A 22184-nucleotide genomic window follows, 5' to 3' on the forward strand; every position below is an offset into this window, starting at 1 on the left:
AAATCGTATTATGGAGGTGTCCTAGCTACCAGTATGATGTGGCTTTATTCAAGTGCTAAGTACTAATTATTGATACTGTTCCGGCTATAGGATAGAATTAGTAACTCTTGTATCGAACAATGAAAATATACGTTTCAGCTTTCTGTAGGTACCTATTCTTGGACAATGAATGAAAATACGAGTGTACAAATTACGGGTCGTTAAAAAGTGTGTTTCCTTATTTCCGCTAGACATTTCGAGGACTAAATGACCAAGTTTTTATTGAAAGAAACAGTACAGTATTTTGTGAAAATTTTAGAATTTGAGTGTACGTACCTATACTTTGGATTCTGATTTTTAAGTTTGCTGCCCGTTATTTTCACGATTACTAAAGTAGTTCGTTTGGCCAGTCTCGACTCGTTTGTGTTTTTATGTTCAGCTGCCGTCACCACCCTTGCGTTGTTTAGGATATCGATTTCTCAAACAGTGGAATTTATTTTCTAATTTTGTGTAAAACAAATAATTGTTTTCAAAAAAAGACTTACTGTGCCGCTCGGGGCCACGGCTCCCTCTGCATCCCCCACGCCACGCCATTAGCCCTGTGCCACCTGATTCCAGCGATTTCCGGCCACCTTCCTCAGGTCGTTCGTCTATCTTGCCGCCGGGCGTCCTACCTTGTTTGCCTGACGTGGTCGCCACTCTAGAACAATTACACCTGTTGCATCAGCCATCAGCTCTCCTGTAGACATGTCCAGCCCATTGCCACTTAAGCTTACAGATTTTTCGCGCTACGTCGGTATTTTTAGTTCTCTGACGTACCAATGACTTATTAGGAATTCGGTCCATCACAGAAACCCCAAACATTACTCGCTCCATAAAACGCAGATCGTCTTTAAATTTGTGGATGAGGCCTGTTATTAAAGACTTCGTAGGGTATTAAACGTAAACCCATAAATGTTGCCAAAGACAAACAAAGTATAAATTATTTGACGGTTGTATAGATAGACTTTTTGACATTCGTGACTTAGGAGTAACATTAGATAGTAAGTTAGACTTTCGTAATCATGTGACAGCAATGCGCGGCGAGTAAGACTTTAGGCTTTATTTTGCGGACATGCTATGGGTTCAATGACGTGACAGTGGCGACGGTGTTGTATAACGCCTACGTACGCAGCAAACCAGCTAACTAACAAAAATATGTAGCCATAGTTTGGGACCCTCGTGAATACAAATATTCTATCATGATTGAACAAATTCAGCGTAAAATTTGGACGTTGGCTCTACACGGCAATACGGGTATTACCCATATATGTATCATTCGCCCTTTGCTGCGGGCATGGTGGACTTAGACACTTTGTTTCGTAGACGAAGGATGCTTCTTTTGGCTCAATACATATCCGCAGCATTCCATCTTAAGGTGGATATTGATATAATGTCTAAGGTTGATCTGCTGGTGCCCACGCGTATACCTTGGGGTGAGAAGGGTGCGGCGGCCCCGCTCCACCGACCACTGCTCTTGCGCAAGTCTGTCACTCGTACGGTACATGCCGCAAAACGCGCCTACAGTTCGCGCTATACGCCTGATCGGGGACATACTCACTCAGTGTGATCACATTGACATATATGACTACGCCGAATGCCGCCCAGTGCAAACGAATTCTCCTGTCGGCTTACTTCTCGAGGTTGTCTAGTTTAATTAAATACAGCAATTATTGCCTAATGAGGTATATAAGTATTTACTTAATTTTACAAGAGAGTAACAAAATTGTAACAAGTTCCACCTATCTGTAGCGATAATGCTGCACAAGGCAGAATACGACCCTGGTAGGTCGCGAGAGTTGCGTGACAAACAATCTATAAATAATGCAATAGTGAATAATATGAGCTTATTAAATGCTCTTCTCAATAATTGTTGAACGACAAAACTAACGTGCATTTTGCAAGTACGAATATTGTGTCCGCAAGTATTTGAAATTAAATATACGTCGATTACTTCAATACTTAAACCTGGTTTCAGAACTGTATGTGAAATTGTTTGAAACACACTTTCTAAACATCGTAAGACAAGTATAGTAACTCCATAGAAAACGTAGCAGCGCGGCTTGTAAGTCCCGCGCGCCCGCCCACACGCCGTGTACAGACGCACACATTCGTATAATAATGAAAGGCGCGTGATACGAACGAGCGCTATGCAACGCGAGTGCATCACGAGATTAGACGAGCGCAAAACAGTACCTCGAAAAGTAATGTGATATCACATTACATTCCCGTAAAAGTGATATTACACTGTGATATCACTATTACTCACAATATCACAGTCTAACACAACCAAAAAAATATATATACCGACGAATTGAGAGCCTCCTCCTTTTTTTTAAAGCCGGTTAAAAACGCGATGCGTTTTAAAACAACCTATAAAACGCATTTCTGGAACTTAAACTTGCATTATAAACAAGATCTACTTACATATTACTCCTGAGAATCAAACAAAAATTACGAAATACTAAGAACTGTCTGGCAACCTACACTCACTCACCCTGGTTAAATTTTACATTATAAATTACCGGGTAAAAAAAATCAAAATATTGTATTTAATCAAGCAATGATTAATAATTATGCAATTTCATTTTAAATGTCTACCGTTTAATTCGTTTACACCATCTAGTAAGTTGTAAAATAACAAATGCACTCCAAAAATCAGACCTTAATTAAAAGTTGTTACATAACCTCACTCTTACTAAATCTCTTATAGCTCTGCTCTCAGTTCGATTCGCAGAATTCCCAATTTTTTTTTTGTAAAATATAAGTGCGCATTTGACCTCCATCTCACCTGATGGAAAGTGACGATGAGGTCGAGGATGTAGCATGCACACCTAAATAATGCCTATTCACTCCGCCGTGAAAAGGTCCAAGTTATAGCGTTCGGGGAACAAGTCTGCAGGCAGGGAATTCCACTCCCGAGCCGCTGGCCATACAAATGTGGAAGCGAAACGCTTCGTGCGAATCCGGGAAATATCCACAACATAGAGGTGGAACCCCCGCCCACGTCTAGTCTCCCGATGATGGAATTTTTTCTCATTTTTTTGATTAAGGTAGGGCTTTGCGTAGTCGAGCATCTGCCATCAGTGATGGTATATCAATACCTACGCAATTAACTGATACCACCTTCATGTTTTTACATCTTGCATTGATTGTATTAAAACGTATCCACCTCCTTCTAGATTACCAAGAAAAATCTAAATATTATATTTAACCAAGCACTGATTAACAAATTATGCAATTTCATTTTAAATTGTCTACGGTTTAATCCCTTTACACCATTTAGTAAGTAATTAAATAATTGGAGTACTAATACAAACGTCGTTCTACTGCAATATATGAAATTAGATGCATTTACATTGCATTTCGCGTGCTATTAACGAAATTGTGCAAATGTGTGGGTCCGTATTTCGCGTCGGGTGCGCACACAACAAACCGCACAGATACGTTTGTATGGAGTTACCATGCTTATCTTATACTATGTAAACACACATGATAATTCACCGGGATTGACACGATACAGCCCTAGAAACGTATAAAGACACTTTAGGCATTTTAGTAGCAGAGCTGCTTGAGAGAGTGTGCCTCCAAGAAAGTACTGCCACCATGCCTATTTCTGTCGTCAAGCAGTAACGAGAGAGTTACTGCGTTCTGATTTTAAAGGGTGAGGGGGCTGGTGAAATTGCAGGTTCACTGTCAAGTTTATGTACCAGAGTAAAGGGCGCAGTGGCAATGCCCTCGAAATCTTTGCGATTTAAAACTCTTGAGTGGCACTGCAACTTACTTTTTTTTTACTTTTTTGGGTAGCCGTAATTCTACCAAGCGCACGACCTAGTCTCGTTAAAAAACAAAGACGTTTCTTAATTCCGTTGGATATTATAAGGATGGTTTATTCAGAGCCTGTGCTTCAAGCCTTCATCATTGCCACCACCAATTAATCTATTGTATTGATACTGATGCATATTGCAGCCACTAATTATTGGTTCCGATTTGACGTTGATGTCATTAACTGAACATAACAATAAGTAATAATATATTACCTAACATTTATAGAATTCCATCATGATTACCCACAATCATATCTACTTTTATTAAATTATTATGAATGGCATTGAAAAAAATAACATGTTACGTCTCAAGTCTATTCATAGTTTTCCAACTATTTCTCGGTTTCACTGAAAATGGATGAATGCTAACTAGTGATGTACCGAATTGGAACGAATACGAATAATCGGCCTAATGTCCTGTAAAAAAAACTACCGAATCGAATATTCGACGGAACGATTCGGTAGGATTGGAATCCCTATGTAAAATGTAGTGTTGTAAAACGATTTATGATTATATCTATCAATTTTCTTCTTTCAATGACTTATTTGAACTTACTAGACATGCAAAGAAGTCTAGTTGAAAAAAAAAATTGTACTATATTTCGTCGGCTAAAAAGTTATGTAAGTATTTTTTTTATAATACTAAGTGACGGGAGGAACAAGTCGTGTGCCTGGTGGAAAGCGACACGCTTGTCCCTAACAGTTGCAGTGCCACTCAGAGCTTTAGATTACAAAGACCTGAGGGGCACTGCCACTGCGCCCGACACCGTGAAAGTAGCAGTACTTCCCTGGACGAACTCTTTCACAAGGAGCTCTACTACTACCAAAAAGTATGTAGGTACCTAAATAATATTCTTAATAAAAGTATGTTCAGCAGAAAAGTCGACATTTTTAGAATAGTCGGTCGAATGAACATGTTCAGTAAACCTGCCAAACATACCGAATACCGAAATGAATATTCCACTCTCCAGTAAAACATGATGTTTAAATAATTAATGTCATTATTCCTACCATATTGTTTAATAAGCTATTATAGATTGAAACATTATTTGTTATAAAAAGAAATTAAGTACTTGCATTTCTGTTTCTATTCGTCAGACGCAGACCATGACGACGACGACTATACTGACAAAGTTTTAGCAATGGGCGGTATTGCCATAAACAACGCATTTGCGTTTTGGTAGATAATTTTCGAGACATTGGCACCCAATTTTTTTTTTACGGAAAATGTCAACTACGTTGATATTGCTTGACAACAAATCTGAAACTACTTAAATAATAAGTTTTAAGTAGTTAAGTTATCCATAATATTAACCTGAGAGTTAAGTCCAAACTCATGGTACCACGATTTAGTTTAAACGACTCTTTTACGGGGAACTGTATACGTTTTTACAATAAGATTCCGGAACATATATTGATTATCGTTTCTTAAATTTAAAAACTACATTAAAAATATTATGATTATAAAGTTATATTACAAAACTGAAGAATACGTGTTAGATAAAGACGACATGGCTCTAGAAGATTACATTAAATTAAATTAGATTCAAATTGTATTCCATAGCATTTAGGTTTATTTGAAAGAACAATCCCTATAGTTTCTTGCTCGTTCTTCTCAGGGAAGTTAGCGCAGTGAAGGAGCAGTAGCTTAAATGTGACGTTTTCAAAAGTTAATTTATTTTACCTATGGAATAAATGTTTCTTTCAGTTTAACTTTGACTTACTAACCAATTTCTAAAAGTGTGGATTAGTACAATAATAATAATAGCGCACACACTCATAGCCCCGCACTGGGGAAACCCTGTATCGCGGGTGCTATGGGCACACACCTAGACAAACACAACTTACACCTTAACTCACGAGAGAAATAAATGTAGGCCATACATATATTTCTCCCAGCCCGGAAATCAAACCCTCGGGACCTCGGCGTGGCAGACCAGCATGGTTAGTACATTATTTATGATAAGGACGGCAGAATAGATAACATATAAATTAGTTTTCCCAACCGTATTCATCAAGGATTGTAGGACCTGTAGAATTTGATAGCTGAGCACATAGAAAAGAACGTCTATGTATGTAACGCAAGATATTATTGCAACTCCACTCAGAACCTGACGACCTCGTGGGTCTACCGATTTGAACTATGAGCGTTTAATGAGGAGGTCCTGGGTTCTCAGATGAACAGTGAGTTAAAATCCAATCAACCGGTCCGGGTTTTAATCCATTTCTACCCAAAATCTTGGGTACAACAACCTTAAATTATCTTTCCTCGCTTCCAACTGCCGACCATTCTCCGTTTTCTTTAAAAGAGTTTACTGATTGTGATGTTAAGAATGGCATAGAATCTATTTCGTCAAATGCTGTTGGCAGTGACCATACTGGTCGTAAAATGATTTTACTCATACTTGATGAGATTTTGCCGGAATATTCTTAATTTTTCTATAAGCAGCGGGGAATTTCCTTCCATTTGGAAGGAAGCTCTTATCACTCCTCTCCCCAAGAAAGCTAAACCTTTCCGATTTCCGACCTATTTCTATACTTCCCTTTCTATCAAAGCTACTAGAGCGTCTAGTTCATAACCAAATTACTCATTTTGTCATACGCAATAACCTTCTTAACTCCTTTCAATCCGGCTTCCGACCAGGACACAGCACTGTGACTGCCCTTGTTAGGATCACTGATGACATTAGGTATAGTATGTCACAACAGCAACTAACTGTGACTACTCATCTAAATGATGTCATTGCTTGATTTCAGCAATGCTTTCAACAACGTTGATTTTGTTATTTTAATGGAACTTTTACGCACTCTTAACATATCTCCAACGGTAATCTCTTGGTTTCATAGTTACCTGCATGGGCTTGGCAATGTGTTCGCATTGATGAGAGATTTTCTTCTTGGTGTGACATCAATGCTGACGTTCAACAGGGCGGCGTTTTATCTCCTCTTCTCTTCTCGATCTTCATTAGTTCAAGTTCCCGCAGTCTTACCTCATCCTACCACCTCTATGCAGATGATTTACAAATTTACACTCACCGGCAACTTGAAAACCTGCACGAAGCCATTGAGGAAACCAATAATGATCTCCGTCATATTTCGACGTGGAGTAAACAATATGGTATCAAACTTAACGTAACGAAACCGCAAATGATTGTTATTGGGAGTTCTGGAATGGTATCCAAGATAGATGGGTTTGGTTTGCTCAGGTTATTATAGACGACATCTACATTAAAATTAGTGGCAATGCAAAAAAACTGGGTACACTCATTGACAGGCAGCTATCTTGGGCACCTCAATTAGCTGAGACTAGTGGCAAATTGTTTGCGTCTGCCGCATTTCTTAGACGGTTACGTAATTTCTTGCCTATTGCCACGAAAATTGCGCTTGCCCAAACTCTTCTTCTTCCAATTCTTGATTATGCTGATGTTTGCTATCTGGATTTAACCGAAGAACAGCTCAACAAGCTCGAACGTCTACAAAACTTTTGCATCCGTTTCATTTTTGGTCTGAGAAAATTTGATCATGTTTCCATTTACCGCAAGGAGCTGAAGTGGTTACCCATAAGACTTCGCCGGAAAGCTCATATTCTTAATCTTCTTTATGGCATCTTATTCATTCCTCACACACCACCTTATCTTAAGGAGCGATTTGAATTCGCCCATCAGTCCAACCCCCGACTTCTGCGCTCATCTTCAACTCTCCAACTTAAGATGCCCTTGCGTACCTCCCAGTACTACGACAAGTCCTTTCTGTTCAGGCTATTTGTTTGTGAAACGCTTTACCTTTGTCTATTCAACAAGCAAAACCATAGAATATTTACAAAAATATGGTAAAAGAACACTACCTAACTTTAGTGTGACTTGAATTGCTTAGGTATTTTTATGTTTTAAAATTATGTTTTAGAAATTTTATTTTTTATAGGTGTAGGAATGTATAGTAGTTTATAATATTCATATATATATGTATTGGTTTCATTATTTATAAATATGTGTATTTTTGTAATTATTTATCGTTTTTGTATCGACTATAAACGATTTGATTGATTGATTGATTGATATCTATTGATTAGTAATTCTTCATACACCGCCGTCTTTTTCCTGTAAATTATAGAATTACTTCCATCCAAAGATTGTCTGGCAGAAATCGCTTAAAGCGATAAGATTGCTCATTGTATTACCACTTATTTTTAATTTAGCTGTATTTGATTTGTTTCCTTTTTTGGTGTACAATAAAGAATTTTTGTATTGTATTACATTTGACAAACATTGATTTAGAAATGTATAATTGTAAATCGTTTTTGCCCACAATTTCGAGCGTGAATGGGTTATTACCAGATTTAAACCAGGCGTTAACAAAGCACCGCGTTAAAACCCGAGCACTTCTATTGTCAGTCTAATTCAGGAAACGATCTTTTGTAGGTACATGTTTTGATTTGCGTGTTGTGGGTAGTGTTCCCTAAGTTATGGTTACTCTGGTACTCATAACAGGGTGCTTCCTAGATGGAGACCAGGTAATTAGTGTAGCTGTTAGTTTTTATTATTATTTTTTAATTTATTTTGGTACAGTCACAATATACAAATTATATAATACAAGTAAAACTATGACACTAACCAGAAACAAACTTTGTAGCTTAGTAAAAACCACGCACAACATGTAATAACATTTTTGCAACTTAATGAATAGGACTAACTAAGTCAATAGAAAATGTGTATACTTTGAATAAAAATACTTCACTCTGTGTTCACGTGCTTCCTTAGAGACCGAGCTTTATAATTTTTACAAATGAGTGCTCTTTTGGAATATACGGGGTTATTTATAAAATACTAACAGCCTTGCAGGACTACATTACTAACAACATAAACGTCAACTTTTCTTCCGTGGCGTTTAATAAATAATGTTTACTTAGTTTCCCAACATGCTGGCAGCGTTCCCCCTTTGTATGGCTATGCTAATGCGTTGGGCAAGGTAGCTGCCGGCCCTTGGGTTGATTGGGTTGGCCAAACAGACTATTAATTTTTTTGAACACAATTCTGTACATATGAAGGGCACCAGGACCCCTCAGGCCAATGGTTTCGACTCCAAAGGCTGTAAATAGGTAGTCGGAGCCTAGGTCCTGGTACTTATTACTTTTTATTCTTTCCGCCAGCTCAGCTGCGGAGCCAGCCTTCTGGCTGGTGTGCTGGAGATGGGATGGGGCAAGGGTTAATTGTAATACCTAGAATACCTATATTAAGAACCTCGCAGTAATATCGAAGTAAATAATACCTATATTAAGACAATATTATTAGCATCTTATACAACAACTTACTAGTGACGATAACAATTTGAAGCTTTTATTGCATATAGCTAGTAATAAATAACCCTGTATATATATATATATAAATATGTGGCTAATGCCACGTTCTTTTGATTCCTTTTTCTTAACTATACTCCTACGCTTCATTTTTATCACAAAATTAGTCTAATAGGTAAATTGTAGAACGGTAGGTACTACAGAAGAGAACATTACGCACTTATAATTGAAGTCGTACCCTTAGTATAATAAAGCCACATGTGAACATACGTCAAAAGTGCTTTTATCACATGAAAATTGACATTAATATGAACTGCATGAAACAAATTATGTATGTGAAATTTTATAACTCTCCTATTTTAACATAAAAAAGTTTTCGACTTATTTCGCTCATAGAATTTTTAAACCTCTTTCCTAAAAAGTAGTCATTATGCAGAAGTGGCCTCATTACGGCTAAAGGTGCGAAATCACTGGGGATACACGTCACTATAAACGTCATCAATTCCTGCGCACGTGTTTCGATGACAGCGTTCGTTTATGACATTCTCTGTGTACTATTTACAAATTATAAATAGTTTTTGTTGTACTTAGTACTATTTGTCATTTTTAGATCTGTATTTGGTAGTAAGGTAGTAAATTCGAACGTGCAAGCGTCCTTCCCGACGTCCCCCAGCCCCGCTCTTGTTATGTACCTACCTACATTGAACTAGTATTTAAGTACACCAGCGCCTTCTTTTTTTATTTGAATATTTTAATTTTTGTTTTGTAAGTAAAATCTGATGAAAAATTAAAAGCATAGATTTGGATGGTTGCTGTTAATGACGTTAGTATGTATGTTTCCTGCGCAGTTGTTAGTGTTTTAAAAATGCTCCTGTATAGCTTCATGATCCTTTTTATTGCGGTTATTGCGATCCACGATAAAACAAAACACACTAAAAGCACACAGCACAGAACAAAACAATTAAATGCACGTGACTACGTAAATCATTTCTGTCACGCATTTTAGCCCCTGGTATGATGTGATGAACCAATGTCAATGCCGGTGATTACCGTTTAAACACCGACAATAAAAAAAATGACAGTTTTCTCGCTGTTTTCCACAACACCCATCATGCCTCTGTTACGCCTCGTTTGCGACGATTTGCGTGTAATTTTTTTGCTCGTGTTTTTGCCACTTACGTGATTTACAAGCTTACCCCAAAGGTGTAATAATATTTGTGCTTAAGTACCAAAATTAAATGTCAAATATATGTTTAAGTACATATCAAAACCTAAGCCAAAAAACAAGCTAAAATAAGACGATAATCAGGAGACTTTAACAACGCCGTAAAGTTGCCTACTTGCCAGTATAGTATTTCTACAGGATATACGACGGAATTACATGAAATTTTAGGGGGTCCGAATTGCTAATTTAGGTGCTCTTCCTTAGTAGTTCTGTAGCTGCAGGTAGGTTTCGGTGAAACGCTGATGAGAGTTCGAACCAGAACCAGAAAAAAAATGCATTTATTGGTAAATGTATTTTCGCTCTACTTAGGCTAATAAAAATATCTGAATTGTATACCTCTAAGTGTTGAATACACAATTAACCAATCAGAGGGCCTTCATTATTTGCAAAAGCGAGACAAATGTATTGCTATCTTACTAGTACAAAGATACGCGACTCATGTGCTTCACACGTCATGACTGTCATCGCCAGCGAGGACGAGGAGCCCCAGTTCAGAGCGTGCGCAGATTATTCCTACAGCACGCCCTTCCGAAGGAAGTCCCCAGGTAGCGCCCTGACCTGTGCTTCTATTCGAGTCGAGGTCCAAGCCCGCTTGGGCGCCCTCAGACCCGCTACTTAGTTTTAGTTTCGTTTTATTTTTTAATGGATTGAGAGCCTTCAGCTCGCCCTTTCATCTGGTGGCACAGTCAAAAGCATCAGTGGCCAACTGCAGTGTCCTTCACAAAAGAAGAACACTATGGCCGTCGCGGCGAACAGACGTAACGTATGCAGCTACAAAGTAATTTTCACAAAAACTCAAAATTCCATCCTCATTATATCATAGAGGACTAGATGTAGGCTAGGGTTCCACCCCTATGTTGTGGATATACCCAATATTCGCTTGAAGAATTAAGCTTCCACATCTATAAGGTAGACGGCATCGGAGTGGAAATCCCTGCTGCAGATTTGTTCCTTAAATGCTATAACTTTGGCCATTTTAAGGCGAGAGTGAATAGGCATGTTATAGGTGTGCATGCTCCATCGTCGACCTCATTGTCACTTTCCATCAGGTCGAGAAGCTAGAGCTCCTTGTGAAATAGTTCGTCCAGTAAAGTACCTATTGCCACTTTACTTATTTCTCCCGCCAAGCAGTAATGCTCACATTACTGCGTTACGGTGTTGAAGAGTAAGAGTACTTGTGAAATTACAGGCACATGGAACTTGTCAACTTATGTCTCAGGGTTACAGGCACAGTGGTAGTGTCTCTCAGATCTTTGGGTTTAAAACTCTGAGTGACACTGCAGATGCTATGGACAGGCGTGTCGCTTCACACCAGTCACACGACTTGTTCGTCCCGTCACTTGGTATCATAAAAAAATGGACACGGAGAACAAATGACCTTATTTCATCCATAAAATAATACTAAACTCAACTGTTCAGTCAAGTCTCTGTCCCTTAATAACAATCTTTTTACGAAAAACACGAGTAACATTCGCAAGGGGCAAATTGAAACTATAGTAAGAACTTCTCACATTATTCAACATTAAATAACATGTTTATGCTGGACGGTGCTAAATTGAAATTTAATCGTTACAGTATGTTTTATTTACTTGTTATATTTCACAGAGAATCCCACGCTCGGAAAATAGTCCTTGGGACAAATGACCCATTTAACGTAAATATTCTAATGTGTGTGTGTGTTTTTGGTGTTGTGATGTCATCAAGCAGTAAAGACACTAAAGGATATGAATCAAATTTAACTACAATTATTTAAAGAACGATAGCTTGTACGGTCACCTGGCAAAATAATTGCATGCATACCCAGTTACACAGATCGCTCACGTGGATATACATGTGCTGCGTTTTTATTGTCAAGGAAAGTATTTTATGCACATGGCTTACAAATAAACAATTTCACGAACACTAGTAGAAATTCCGTACCTTCAAATTATATCTATGGAAATAAATGCCAAGAATATGTGTATGTAATGTTATTTCATATACTCGTATAGTTGAAAGTTAAATAACAGAGTTCGAAGTGATAATTATCAATGATAATTAACTTGATTTTTATTTTTTTTTATTTATTTATTCTAATTAGAACGGCCAAATCCAATTAAATATATATATTTGCTGTTGGACTTGGGCAATAAACTTGATAAATATACCTTATATCTTGATATTTGTAATATTAATTTGGATAACAAAATGCTGCTGTTAGCAATGTCTTTTTACGTGATTGTACTGATACAACATTCAATCTCATGAATATGTCTTTGAAAACATAATATTCAAACGCGTCAAATACCAAAAAAAATCACACGTTTTCCCAAAGATTTTTCTTCGTGTTTATTTATTTTAGTTACTGAAGAGACAAAATCATAAATCAGGATTGATAATTATGGTCATAATTATCAAAAGAAAATAAATATCTTGATAATTGTGTAACCCTGAAAATAATTGACATTCTTTTTTTCAGATTTCGGAGGCAAGCTTCGTGACGAGCGTTGAAGAAGCTACTCGTATCGACCAATGTACGCAGACCCCTCCGAGCGGGAAGCCCCGATCACGCACGCTCCAAAGGTACAACACCACCGACCACATCTACGAGCGATCACCAAATAAGCATTACCGTCAAATCCACCGACCAAAGAGCTTAGGTCTCAGCGATTCTTACCCGTTTTTTGGGAAACCGCCAAGCTATGATAGTGGATATGCGCCTGCAAAGTAAGAAACTACTAGTTTAATTGGTTTTAATGTTACTAATGCATGTGGGATTGTACGTTTATCTTACTTTTATAAAACACCTACCTACTGCTAAGATATTACTGATTAGTAAATACTTAATTTTGAGTCAGGTGGCTTAATTTTTGGGCTATTTTGAAGGTGTTAAAAATACAGAGACGTTAACATCCTTTCCTACGATATCCAATACAAGTAAACAATACGTGATGTTATAATTCAAAAGACAATGTGGCGGTAGACAGATAATTTTAACTGTCATGTTACTTACTAATGAAATAAAACTAGTACATTACATAGTGCACGTCGTCCTATTTTCTGAAAGTAATTTTGTGGTATTTCTAACCTTGTGACATATTAATACCTCGGAACTTTTCGTAATTGCTCTCCCAATTAAACCGGTTCGTTTAACTCATGCTATAACATTTAGTGTATTGTGTATGTGAACTTCCTTTGTTAGTTGTGACTTGTGTTATGTTCTGTTTCTTGATTTTTTACTTTCTTACTTACTGAAAGTTGTTTATATTTGTTTATATTAGGTTAGTTGAATGGAAAATATTGATTTCTGAAGTAATGTTCAAGTAAGGTTCTTTATTACCTACATTGTAATGGCAAACTTCATTGATAGCGCATCTCTGCCCTCCTAATGATAACTAACGTAATCAACATTTTTGCTAAATTGAGTCATTAACTAGGAATTGAGGGAGTCAATTTAGCTTAACTAAAGAATAATATGGACATTCCCTTTTACAAATCCTGGGAATTCTCGGAAATTATTGTATTTCATTGTGAGTAGGTTTTATTTATTGACATTTGAATACATTCATGATATTTCCTACAAATTATGGTCTCAATTTTTTTTTTATAATATCAAGTGATGAGACGAACAAATTGTGCGCCTAATGGTAAGCTACACGCGTGTCCATAACAGTTGCAGTGCCAATCAGAGTTTAAAATCGCGAAGATGTGAGGGTCACTGCTACTACGCCCGTCACCCTGTGACATAAGTTGACAAGTCCCATGTGCCTATAATTTCACCAGCAACCCTTCTAAGCCGGAACGCAGTAATGCTCACATTACTGTTTGGCGGTGAAATAGGTAAGGTGGCAGTACTTCCCTGGACGAACTCTTTTACAAGGAGCTGTACTGCTACTAAATTTGTGTTTCTGATTGAGTACTTACGTATTTAAATACTTTAGCCATTTAAAAAATAAAGAAGAGACAACCTATATTTTGGAATGTTTAGAGAATAAACAGTAAAAAAAAATTTTATACGCCAATGCATATAAAATTTAAATCATCAAGATGACGAAAAGGTTATGTCCATACTAAGAAAACGTTCATGATTTAGGTAAATTAACCCCTTCAATTCCGATCACGGGTTATACTTATTACTTATACTTGGAATTAGCGAAAGTTTTTTATCATCTTATTTAGTTTCAGTTTTATTGTTACTTAAAATCAGTGTAATTGACAATTGTAGTAGCAAAAAAAACTTTAGGTGCTAATATTTGGAAAGTTACCGAAATACATATGCGTTAGTTATGATATGGAGGGTAGCTCGTGTTATCCACATTCATATCAGCTCACAATCTACATGAGAGACGGCGGCGGCGGCGTGACAGTATGCTCAGAAAGTTTTATGCTTTAAATAATGATTCACAGATACAAAGTTAACGCATCTGACAGTCCGACGATATCAGTGACCCCGCCACATAGCTTGGAATACGTTTGCTCCAAAGGAGGGGCGAGTCCAAACGGTTGTGCGACCCCAAACGGGATGAATTCAAGGACTAGTGCAACAACAGTGCTACTTAGTCCCACGTATTTGCAGGGCTGTCAGTGTAGTCAGTCTATAAAGGTAAGTCAATATAATCCCAGTCATCATGTTATTTATGAGCTAGACTCTTGTAATCTATAATCCCAGTACAGAATACTAAAACAAACAACCTCAAAAGTTATTCATCTCCTAGTTTGCCAACCTTACAGATGGAATATTTACTTCAAATTTAAATGGGACCACTACTGAGGTACCTTCTCTCCAACAAAAAAAGAAAAGAAGAAATTTTGATTTATCGCGTAACATGCATACAAAAAAAACATATAGTCGAATTGAGAACCTCCTCCTTTTTGAAGTCGGTTAAAAATGATATAAGATCATTAGATATAACTTAACAATTTACTCAAAAATACCTATTTACCCAAAACTAAATTACAAAGTCATTTAGCCCTCAATACAGCCGTGTTACTGCACCACCAATTCTGATTTTCTATGGAATTAAAAAGAATAAATCCTTAAAAAAATTATTAAAATTATATTTTTGATGCTGACTGAGCATATTCTGAACTTTTTTATTAAATAAAAACCACCTCAAAAGTTTGTGGAATTACATCTATTTGCCAAGTTTAATTGAAATCGATTAATAGGAAGTGGGTGAAATCCAATAAATCGGTTTCATCGCCTAATTTGCCACCCTTTTTTTTTCAAATTTGAACGGGACCACTACTGAGATACCCCCTTTCCAACAAAAAAGAATCATCGAAATCGGTTCACATAATATTGTCGGAGTAATTTACACAAAAAATTTAATCGAATTGAAGTTGGTTAAATAGGGGCGAAGTTAACAAAATTAAAACCATTAAAATAGGTAATCGACTGACATAGTATATTTTACCAAATTCGACACTCCTGTTTATAGTCACGTTTGCATCTACAACCGGTATAACTGATTGAACTACAGATTGACTGTAATTAGATTAAGGTCATTTTAATATTGATTGCTTCTGACGTCGTTTTAACAGTGAATTACATATTTAAGAGATCAAATTTTAGTAATGACCACCTATTAGTGAAGTATACTCACGGAAATAGGAGTTCACAATGTTAAAACATAAAATTGTAAGAAAAAAGAACTTCAAGACCAATGTTTACGAGGATATTGATTATCGCTGGCGAAGGTTTTATGAAAGGCTTCCGAAAAACTCAGTTAAATATAGCTCCAGAGTTATGACCTCTTTGGTCACAAGCTGTCGAGGAGTATACTCTGCGGCAATCTACTTCAGAGAAAGGACATCTTTTAGCTCTTATGGCGAAGTACGTATATGTAATACTACATTTGAATAATTCTGTTATTTCAGAGTGTAAGCGAAGTGGCTCTGACAATGCCAACTTCGCCAGGATGGAATGAAGAAGCAGCAGCAAACAACTCCCCCGATGGACTATCGTGGAGGAGACTTCATATGTCACGGGCAAAACTCAAAGCCACAGCTACTACCTCGGAATTATTATCAGGTAAGATTCAATGTAAAAAAGCAAAAAAAATATTAAAGAAAGCCGTTGTAGTCTAATGGTTCGTTGGTTCGTCCTATCGCGTCTAAAGCAGAAGCCGGGATTTCGAATAGAGGCCCGTACTTCTGAGTTTTTTGGAATTTATGTGCGAAACAAAGTTTAAAAGTTACCAAGAGCTTCTCGGTGAAGGAAAACATCTTCAGGAATCCTACACGTCAAAGAAGGTTCACAACCCTCGGAAAACGCGCGAAGTCCCTAACCCGCTTTGTGCCAGTATGGCGGACTTACAAAACCTCGCCTGAGAGGAGACCCGTGCACAGCAGTGGGACGTATAAATGGATTGATGATTATGAATGATGAAGGTTCCATGTTTCTTTTCCTTATAATTATTGTTAAAACATTTCACAAATAAGATCTATTTATTTGAAAAAAAAAACTGAAAGCAATATAAACTTGAAATAACATAATCATTATACATTAATACATTTAAATTTAAATTTTATTGTACAATAATTAGTCCCGCAGACTTCATTTTTCACCTAGGCTAGGGTTGGCTGGAAGAGATCTCTTCTAGAGATAAGCTCACCTTTGTATATGTCCTTTATAACTTGTGTTTCATGTATCTTTTCTTTGTGCAATAAAGAGTTATTATTATCATTTCAAGTGGACAGTAACTGTGTTTAAACAGAAACTGCAGGTAAATAGAAGCTGTATCAAGCCATGTGCCACGGCATATACTTACGTCATATAGGTACCCACATTCTTACATAAACATAACAAAAAATTTCAACAGCGTGTAATATTTTCATTGACGCAGCTCGGTAATAGAGACTAAAGCCTTTATTATAATCGGTTATTGTGTCAGTCTTGTAATTTAAATACATACTTTTGGTTTTATTAACAATCCATATTGTATGTTAATATATTATATAAGAAGTATATGTACCTATGTAATTCATTAACGATTTGAAAGACCAGGCAGGTAGGTTGATAGCAGTAGAGCTCCTTATGAATGAATTCGTCCAGGGAAGTACGGCTTTATCTATTATTAGAGCCATCAAGTTGTAATCTTTAATTACTTTATTGCATTACTGCGTTTTGGTTTTGAAGGGTGCTTGTGAAATTTTAACTGCATCTGTGACCGAACGGTTACCAAATCGGACTGCCACGCAGAGGTCTCAGGTTCGATTCCCGGGCTGGGAGAAATATTTGTATGGCCTACATTTATTTCTCTCGTGAGTTTGGGTGTAATTTATGGTTGTATAAGTGTGTGTCCATGGCACCCGCGACACAGGATTTCCCTAGTGCGGACTATATTGAGTGTGTGCGTTAATTACAGACACATAGGACTTTTTAACTTATATCTCAGGGTCACGGGCGCAGTGTGAGTGCCCCTCAAAATCTTTGCTTCTTAAAACTCTGAGTAGCACTGCAACTGCTATGGGCAAACGTGTCGCTTACCACTAGGCACACGATTTGTTCGTCCCGTCACTTGATATCATAAAAAAAATATTTCTAACATAAACTTCACAAATAGCTGCAAGTTATTCAAGAATTTGTTATAATGTTTTATTTTAATAGTAAATTACATACAATTATGTACGTCCATAAGTCATAAAAATTAAATGCTATTTAACATTCCGTTCTGTAATGTACTTCTTGAAATTAACATGGGTGTTCAGGAAAACTCCTCTGAGCGATAATAAAAATAAGAAAATAAAAATAAATATTATTTATTTTCAGACAAATTAAGTCCATAGCCGGTTAGTTTCACAACTTAATACCTATGTTAGTAAGAAATAGCGAAGATAAAATAAAAAGATTAAAATCCAAAAATCCGATCTATCGAGGTACACTTTTTCGAATGTGTAGCTCGATATGTGTAGGTCGGCAATCATCTTAAGGATACCGTTGGCGCTCCTCCGTATACGACGTACTATTGATACAGTCTTTTTGCGTAGTATGTCATAAAAATTGACTACGTTCGCGTTCGGGAATATGCCTGAAACACTGCAATATCGCGGGAGCCTCAACAGTGCCCTAAAGACGTTATTGTATAGGATCCGCAAGGAACTGAAGGACCTCTGCCTGAAATGAGCCCGCAGGCCGCTAGTATTAAAGCTTTGGCAATATGCACGGAATAAAGTAAATTTTACTCCCATACTGCATCGAGAATAATATAATAATAATTTATTGTTAGAAAAAAGCCTTATATTGGGTAAAATACGCTTATAAGAAAGTTAGAGAAATACTAAGTGTAACGTTACTTAGGAAAAGGCCGTTGCTTATAGAGTACAGAGCCGCTGACTAAAACAGAATCACAGGACACTATACTCACAGGAAAAACAGAGTTCTCTGAGCTTTAGTCAGCAGCTACAGTAGGTACTACAGTAGGTAGGTACAAATAGATCGAGTAGGTACTTGTAGTAGCACTGGTTTTAAAATATATAGCAAGCACCAGATCTACAAAATTCTGTCCTAAAATTAGAAAGACATTTATTTGTCGTTTGTATTTTGTGGGGAAAATAAAATATTATTATATTATTATTATTATAAATTTAAGTCGTCGTCAACTAACAATACAAAGTGTATAATAATAAAAAATGTTATAAAAGCATGTCCTTACCTGTTACAGGTTTCGCCATGGTAGCGATGGTGGAACTTCAAATCAACGAGCCAACAAATGTGCCAGAATGGCTCTTCGTTATGTTTGCCGTCTGTACCACAGTATTAGTAGCTGTCCACATCTTCGCTCTTATGATCTCCACTTATTTATTACCTAATATCGATGCTGTAAGCAAGATGGAGACGCCTGGAGGACCTACGAGTGCTCTACGGGATTCACCCCATGAAAGGATGAGAGGCTTCATTGAATTGGCGTGGGCGTTTAGTACTGTCTTAGGTAAGTCCGAGCGCAGTTTAAATTATTTAACTACCTCCATGGCCGAACGGTTACCTTGCTGGTCTGTCACGCAGAGGTCCTGGGTTAGATTCGAATGCGAATATTTGAATAGCCTACATTTATCTCTCTCGTGAGTTTGAGTGTAATTTGTGGTTGTCTATGTGTGTCCATGTCTCCCGCGATACGGGATTTCCCTAGTGCAGGGCTATGAGCGTTATTATTATGAATTTGAAGAGGACAGCCCATTAAAGAGGTATTCTTTTGATTACTCTTCCTGTGTTATTATTATCGATACAAACAATCAAACAAACACAAACAAAAAAAAATGTGTGTCCTTTGATTCTGTGAGAACTCATAATAGTATTTTACGCAATCAAATTTAACAAAATGTTTTTCTCATACAAAATGAACAACTGTTTGATGAACTTCGGCTGTCTCAATTTTTTTCGTCCCGTACAATGAAATGATCCTTACTTGAAACTGAGTCTAGAAGGCGAGAGAGAGATTAAATAAAAATTGATTGATTTTATTCATTTTTATAGACAACTCACACTTGATCAAGTAATAGACACAATATTTTTATTCAATTAAAAGACAATTTCATTACTTTATTTATAGCAGTTTTGTTATCTGTAACTTATTGTTACCTCTTAGAGAGCTACGAATGTCATATTAAATGTATTTGAATGTTTAATGTTAAAATTTTCGATATTTTTAGTTTTATTTTTTAAAAGTCATTGATATCGGATTTACTTGGGTAACGTACTTTCGATATCAGTGTAAAACTTTTTGATGTCTCTTATATTTATGGAATAATCGCCTGGGCACACTTAAGGATTAGAACCTGTATACATAAATTTTTTTGTAAAAATACTCCAAAAGTTTGTTGTCTATTACTATGGATAAAAAGGTCGAACAAATACAAAGAAAAATTCCTCCGATTCAACTGGACTCGAACCAACTTCTATTGCCTGTACGTAGCCACGTTGGGGCTCTTGCTGTGGTTTATCTATCTGGGTCAAAGTCAGTACACGATTAGTAGAGGTGGTGAGTAATGACACGAAAGATTAGTTATGAAAATGCTCATGAGAATACAAGATTAAATGCCATTTTTTAAATATCTATCCATTTATATAAATAAATGTTAGAGAACATCACATACGTTGCACATATCCCAAAGTAAATAACTAAAGCACTTGTGTTATGGAAATCGGAAACAACGAAGGTACCATAAACACCAAGACCCGAGAACCAACATTTGAGGTTGGACAATTATCCCCTAGTTTGTCACCCTCAGAGGTGGAATATTTTCTCCAAATATAAATGGGACTATTTAATAATAAATCTTAACTAACTATAACAACTAGATACATAAAAAAGTAAGAAAGTTTATAAATAAAAAATTCCTCGAGGGCCTTACCCTGTGGCATTGTGCCCAGAAGTCTAGCAACATTTTCCCTTTGAATTCAATGGGACCACTATTACCCTCTTTCCAATAAAAAAAGAATCATCAAAATCGGTTCACAAATTATCTATCTACAAAAGTTATCTCGTAACATACATACAAAAAAAACATACAGTCGAATTGCGAACCTCCTCCTTTTTTGAAGTCGGTTTAAAAAAAGGGATCACATATAGTTGGTCATTGATTACGCATCATTTGAGAGTTGTCAAAATTCACCAATTATCAAGAGTCTTATTGACGTGTACCCGGCTTGAGATAAGAGCGAAAAAGTCTTTTTCGACGACAGACGTCCCGACTCGACGTAGAAGTGATAATTTATTAATAAAGACAGTCGACTTAAGGAAGATCTTAACGGTTAGGCTCTGGAGATTGATTCAATACGAGTCTTAAACTGGATTTCGTGCGTTAATCTCTTTCGCTAACAATAAGAAAATACAGGGCAATTAAATTTTTTAATTGTCAAATTGTACGCTACTTATGAACTACTTCCCCGTTCGGTACAATTGATCTACTTTCCCGATCGGTCCACTTTCACTATTCGTCTACTTTCCCGATCGGTTCACTTGTTTTTTCCAATTCGTCTAATTCCCATTTCGTCTACAACTCTATCGATAGATCTCCTTGTGAAAGAGTTCTTCCAAGGAAATACTGCCGTCATATCTATTCCTGCGTTTTGTAACGGTCCTAGCGAAATTACAGACACACGAGACTAGCCAGATTTACATTTCTCTAACGTATCGTGTCGTGACGCGTCAGTACGGTATCGGTTCCATACACACAGCACAAGCCGTCACGTCAGGTTGCAACACACCAGTATAATACATTTAATGTAACTATATTAAATGTATGAAACCGATACCGTTCTGACACGACACGACACAACAGAAAAATGTAAATCCTGCTGGAGTCAACTTAATGTCTCAGAGTGACGAACGCGAGTGCCTATCAGTTCTTTGCGACTGAAATCTCTGAGTGGCACTGCAACTGTTATGAATAAGCGTGTCGCTTACCACTAGGCGCACGACTTGTTCCTCCTGTCACTTAGAAACATAAAATAATAAAATTTTGCCCTTTTCTTATTTATAATTAAAGAGATAAATGCATTTTTTTTCTTTTCTAATAACGCACGCATTCAACATAGCCCCGCACTAGGGAAACCCTGAGTCATGGTGCCATGGACACACACATAGACAACAACAAATTACACACAAACTCACGAGAGAAATCAATGGGCCATACAAATATTTCTCCCGGGCCGGGAATCGAACCTGGCACCTCTGCGTGGCAGTCCAGCATGGTAACCATTCGGCCACAGAGGCTGGTTAAAATTTGAGGAGGCATTGAAATTATTATTAGTTTCATGATACCAAGTGACGAGACGAACGAGTCTTGCGCCTGGTGGAAAGCGACACGCCTGTCCATAGCAGTTGCAGTGCCACTCAGA

The 22184-nt window shown here is 37.0% G+C and overlaps 2 protein-coding genes across 4 annotated transcripts in view; one reads left to right on the plus strand and one right to left on the minus strand.

Annotated features, from left to right (window-relative positions):
• Nucleotides 1-827, minus strand: part of LOC113225941 (methyl-CpG-binding domain protein 4-like) — an 83634-nt gene extending 82807 nt beyond the window's left edge. The window contains exon 1 of the mRNA XM_026458418.1: nt 525-827. The gene's annotated coding sequence lies outside the window, so the exon portion shown is untranslated. The remainder of the gene's footprint in view (nt 1-524) is intronic.
• Nucleotides 1-22184, plus strand: part of LOC113225939 (calcium release-activated calcium channel protein 1-like) — an 83914-nt gene that overhangs the window by 58380 nt on the left and 3350 nt on the right. For 2 of the 3 annotated variants that reach the window (XM_026458415.1, XM_026458416.1), the window contains 4 exons: nt 12822-13069; nt 14750-14945; nt 16223-16376; nt 19009-19275. In XM_026458415.1, coding sequence (XP_026314200.1) covers nt 12822-13069; nt 14750-14945; nt 16223-16376; nt 19009-19275 — 865 coding nt within the window. The remainder of the gene's footprint in view (nt 1-12821; nt 13070-14749; nt 14946-16222; nt 16377-19008; nt 19276-22184) is intronic. The other variant, XM_026458417.1, reaches the window with a different exon arrangement.

This window comes from Hyposmocoma kahamanoa, unplaced genomic scaffold (assembly GCF_003589595.1).
Source record: "Hyposmocoma kahamanoa isolate Upper Pololo Valley unplaced genomic scaffold, ASM358959v1 180, whole genome shotgun sequence".
In the NCBI taxonomy this organism is placed as follows: Eukaryota; Metazoa; Arthropoda; class Insecta; order Lepidoptera; family Cosmopterigidae; genus Hyposmocoma; species Hyposmocoma kahamanoa.